This window comes from Limanda limanda, chromosome 18, assembly GCF_963576545.1.
Source record: "Limanda limanda chromosome 18, fLimLim1.1, whole genome shotgun sequence".
NCBI classification, from domain to species: domain Eukaryota; kingdom Metazoa; phylum Chordata; class Actinopteri; order Pleuronectiformes; family Pleuronectidae; genus Limanda; species Limanda limanda.
The window spans coordinates 1,738,752-1,743,751 of record NC_083653.1 but is presented as its reverse complement, the minus strand read 5'-3'; the positions used below and the strand labels follow the sequence as shown (position 1 = coordinate 1,743,751).

Sequence of the window (5,000 nt, the reverse complement as noted above, 5' to 3'; positions counted from 1 at the left end):
TCACTGCTACTTGCACGTTCACATGAGTTTATCTTCTATAACAATAATTAGTATTATCATTATGTCAAGGTCTCGCCTTTATTATATATAGAGCCCTGAGATCATGTGTATTATGATTTGGTTCTTTAAAAATCAAATTGAATATTATCAAATGAAATAGTCAGTGGTGTTGCATCAACCAGAGAACTGTGATCCTCATAATTCATGTTGTGTGTATTATTTGTCACTTCTGTTTCCTGCACCTTTGAAGCAAAGATAATTCACACTCATGGAATTTGTTTTATTCATCTGACTGCACTTGAACTCAACTTTATTTTGAAGGCACTGCTTCCTGTTGTGATTGGCCTGAAGATTAAAAATGATCTTTTAAATCTTTGTTTTCAGAAGCTGACGGAGAAGAAAAGTTTTCAAGTGGCTGTGAAGGATTAAATTAATCTGTTGGTTGAATATATAAACTTTATTTAACCACTGTGTGTTTTATCAGTCTTCAATCAAAAGAACCTTGTTCTGTCCCAGAGCTAATTTTTACAAACCTCTTAATAAAACTTCAAATGTGTAATTGTAATTATTAAAATTATAGTTTAAATGTAAAAGTCTCTATAGCACATAAGTTCATGTTAAGAGTTATAGGGAAATGTCATGTGTATTATATATATTTATAAGTTTTGAGTCGTTGTGGTTTTAACTTCTCTCCTGAAGTAAAAAGATCTCAGATCGACTCTGTATTAAAACATCTGTATTAATTAGTCCACATGTTTCTATCACAGCTGATTATTTAAGGAACTCTGCCCCCTGGTGGCCGGACACGAACACACATGTCCTAGAAACACATGACTGACGGTCAATTGTCTTTTAGAAAAATAAAGTGGAAATGTCAATGTAGATTTTCATTCTTTTTATTTTTACTGTTGATCGAAGAAAAATAAATAATTTAAATGTGTCAATATTTGTTTAATAGATGTTGGTGTGTTTTTACAATGTTTTAATATTTGACAGATGGACGGTGCAGGATCCTCATTTTGTTGGTTTCAGTTGGACGTGATGAAACTTCTCTGTGTGAAACTACAAGTGAAACTCTTCTTCTTCTTCGTGTTTCTCAGCAGCTGGAGGTCAGAGGCTCCACATCTGGTCCACGCTGCTCTGGGTGATGGAGTGTTTCCACCAGCAGGGGACGCCACAGCTTCATGTGCGGAAAAGGCACCGAAGCAGAGATCGTCTACGGACAGAGGAATCTTTAAAGCCAGTTTAACTTTACTTTTACAAGATAAATGATCCAACACCAATATAACCTTTATGAATTTTGCTTCTTTTTCACATTCTCGTGGTTGAATGCAGCCCCAGAAGGTCACCAGGTCGATGCCTGACTCCTTCAGCAAGTTTGTGCATGATCAGTGTGAATGTGAGAATTACCAGAAACGATTTATATATATAAATATAGCCCGTATAATTTAATACACCACATTTAAATACATATATTGCACGAGTAAAATAATAACAGAGCATACACTACTTAGCTTTAAAGCTGTTGTTTAGATTCTGATCAACCATCAACTCCATCAGTCACTTTGAAACAAGTTAAGTCTGATTTAAAAATGATTAATTCATATAGAGTTCATTATATATTAATCACATGTAATACTTGACATATTACATTATACATTTTAAAAATAGGAATAGATATAAAACAAGAACATAAAAAGATCACATTGTTAAATGCTAATTACTTTTTGATTAAGTATTTTTATGAAAAGATGAATGAACACATCGATGCATGATTTTATTGTAGATTTAGTCATAAATAAACTTTATAACTTTTTCTGTGACACGTGTGCTCCGCCTCCCTTCCGCCTGTGGTCCGGTGCTCTGGTTTCCTGTCGGAGTGAGACCTCGCAGTGTCTCCGCTGCTCTCTGCCTGTGTTCTGGTTTTAATCGGATCCTCATGAAGCTGCAGCTCCGGGAAACTTTCTCTCTCTCACCGGGGAATCAAGTCTCAGAACCGGACCCGCTGCCCGGTGCTTCCCGCTCCTCCAGACCCGGAGCACCGTCCGAACCCGGAGCACCGACCCTCGGCGGGCATCGACCCCGGGCATCGAGCCCCGGGCCCGGGCTCCGGAGGTCGGGCTGGTGCCCTCCGAGGCTCCGCGGGATGGAAGCCTGACGCTCGGTTTCCTCTGGCTGCAGCCGCGGTGGAAGCGGAGGAACCGGCCAGTCCTCACGGGAAGTGACCGAGCACCGAGCCTCTCTGTCGGTGAGGAAACTTCCAGTCCACCGGCAGCTTCACCCGAGGTGCAAACTAATGAGAACATCTGGATTCTCTGAGCCGGGATCCAGATGTGACCGCGCGGAGCCTCGGTACAGATGTGCAGAGTCATCGTGATTAGTGGTTCTCTTACTTTGTTTTAAAGTTTACTGTTGATTTCATCTTGTTTTCTGTTGTTAACTCAGCTGAATAGTTTGTAGAAACATTCATATAACTACAGCATATCACTATATAATAAGATACTAACATTATATACAACTTACCAGGTTAGCAAATAAAGTTCCTTTTGTTACAATACGCGTTATTCTGTTAAAACTGTATATTTCCCTGTTTACCTGTAAAACAATAAGGTAAATATATAAGTTTATTTCACATGTATTTGTCAAAGATACAGAAACAAGAAGAAAGAAAAAAGATGTGATGAGTTTTCACTTAAAAATCTGCAAAGAATCTTGTAAAGAAACAAAGAGGAGAATTATCACGATAATAATACTTTCTGTATTCATCACCTTCAAGAACAAAAGTCACAAAAAGCTTCACAAGCCAAAAAACACACAAAAAACTAAGTTAAAAAAGACGATAAGATATTAAAGGTGCACGTGGTCGTCTGCAAATTCGAGAAACTCAGAAATCGAGTGTTGAACAATATTCTTCTTTTGGTTCCAAACAAAGGAAACGTGTCAAATATTCAGCGGCACAAGTGAATCCTTTGGAGTTTCTGCATTTATGTATAAATTTGTCGTGATCACTTCTTCATCCTTCAGTTCAAAATTACTAAATCCAACATTGTCTTTGTTTTTAATCAACTCAGATGATTTATGATAAACTAATGTATAAAAAAACGGTTTCCACGGTTACACCACTGCATGTTCTGTATTTCACAGCTTCAGAGAACTCGGAGGAGGACACAGACTCGTGGTATTTAAGATAATATAATATATATAATCATATATTTATGACTTCTGTGTGTTCAGAAGCTTTGAAGTCAGATTGTGTTGGAAACGCTTTACACAACGAGTGTTGGATTTATAAGTTTGGAGAATTTAAACAACACAAAGTTGTGACACGCACGTTTATAACTTTAAATGTTAATCATAGAAACATTTGTTTGTGGATAACAAGTTGTGACAGAAGTAGCATGAGTCGAGTTCACATTATTTATCGCTGATTAGTTCGTAAGTGACGTCAAAAACTCACGTACCTAAATTTCCACGGATTCTTCGAGTTATTGCTCCGACTTGAGATGGCGTTCACGTGTTTACGCCATAAAAATACAACTCAAGGAGAAGCAATAAAAAAAAAGAACAAACATCTTACTTCCTGTTGACGTAGTCCTCCTGCCCCCTGTTGGTCACAGGCCGTACTACAACATTAGCGGCTGCAACGATTTTACAGCTGAGGAGATGAACCTGAGCGACGGATTCTTTAACGACTCGTCTTTCTTCTCCACAGACGCTGCAAACAGAAACTTAAGATCTGCGATTTCTCACCGCGGCTGCACATGTGAGTTTCCTCCAGCAGGGGGCGTGAGGAGCCCAAACTTTTGTTTCCCTGATTTTATTCATTTTTTGGTTCATTTCTTTTTCCAAGATGTCCGACAGTGAGAGGAACCTTTTCTTGCAGGATTTTGTTGGTGAGGACTATGAATCGAGTCGGAGGAAGTCTCGGGAGACGCTCGGCTGACGAGTGAATCGGAGGAAATCGAACATTACCGACGTTTCTTCCTCTGGATGTTGTTTACCTTCTCCTGCCTGGACCACGTCAGAGATCGCTGCCAATGTCGGCCGACAACAGCCCGCCGCCGCCGCCGGCCTCGCCCCGCGCCTTCGCCACCCTCCCTCCGCACACGGCCCCGCCCACTCCCTCGCCGTCACCCAGCCCCCCCGCCACGCTCTGCGGTCGCCTGTCCAACGGCAGCCTGCCGGCGCCGAGCCGCACCAACTCCCGCGGCTCCATCCAGGGCGTCTGCTTCCTGCTGCAGATCGGACTCACCCGGGAGACCGTGACCCTCGACCCCGGAGACCACTCCCTCCCCGCCGTCAGAGAGCTGGTCTGCTCCATCGTGGATCAGAAGGTAAAGTTCGATTCTCACATTGTTTGTTTTTATGTGCTAAGAAACGTTCAAGATGAGAGATGAAAGAAATACGTGAGAATTTTGAGAAAATGTCAATTTTTTAAAAATCTGCTTTGGTAGATTGCTTGATTGGTTGATTGGTTGGTTGATTGGTTGATTGGTTGATTGGTTGATTGATTGCTTGATTGATTGGTTGATTGATTGGTTTATTGAGTGAGTGATTAATTTATTGATTGATTGATTGATTGGTTGATTGGTTGATTAATTGGTTGATTTATTGGTTGATTGATTGATTGATTGAGTGAGTGATTAATTGATTGATTGATTGATTGGTTGAGTGAGTGATTAATTGATTGATTGATTGATTAATTGATTGATTGGTTGATTGGTTCATTGGTTCATTGATTGGTTGATTGATTGATTGGTTGATTGGTTGATTGATTGATTGATTGATTGATTGAGTGAGTGATTAATTGATTGATTGATTGATTGATTGATTGGTTCATTGGTTCATTGATTGATTGATTGATTGGTTGATTGATTGATTGGTTGATTGATTGGTTGATTGGTTCATTGATTGATGATTGGTTGATTGATTGATTGGTTGATTTATTTATTGATTGGTTGATTGATTGATTGATTGGCTGATTGGTTGGTTGATTGATT

The 5,000-nt window shown here is 39.8% G+C and overlaps 1 protein-coding gene across 1 annotated transcript in view; it reads left to right on the top strand.

The window, feature by feature from the left end:
- The first annotated feature begins 1,924 nt into the window (after positions 1–1,924).
- LOC133024670 (serine/threonine-protein kinase D3-like) overlaps positions 1,925–5,000 on the top strand; it is a 19,678-nt gene continuing 16,602 nt past the window's right edge. Inside the window, exons 1-3 of the mRNA XM_061091834.1 lie at positions 1,925–2,248; positions 3,713–3,763; positions 3,884–4,334. Coding sequence (XP_060947817.1) covers positions 4,038–4,334 — 297 coding nt within the window. The 5' untranslated portion in view covers positions 1,925–2,248; positions 3,713–3,763; positions 3,884–4,037. The remainder of the gene's footprint in view (positions 2,249–3,712; positions 3,764–3,883; positions 4,335–5,000) is intronic.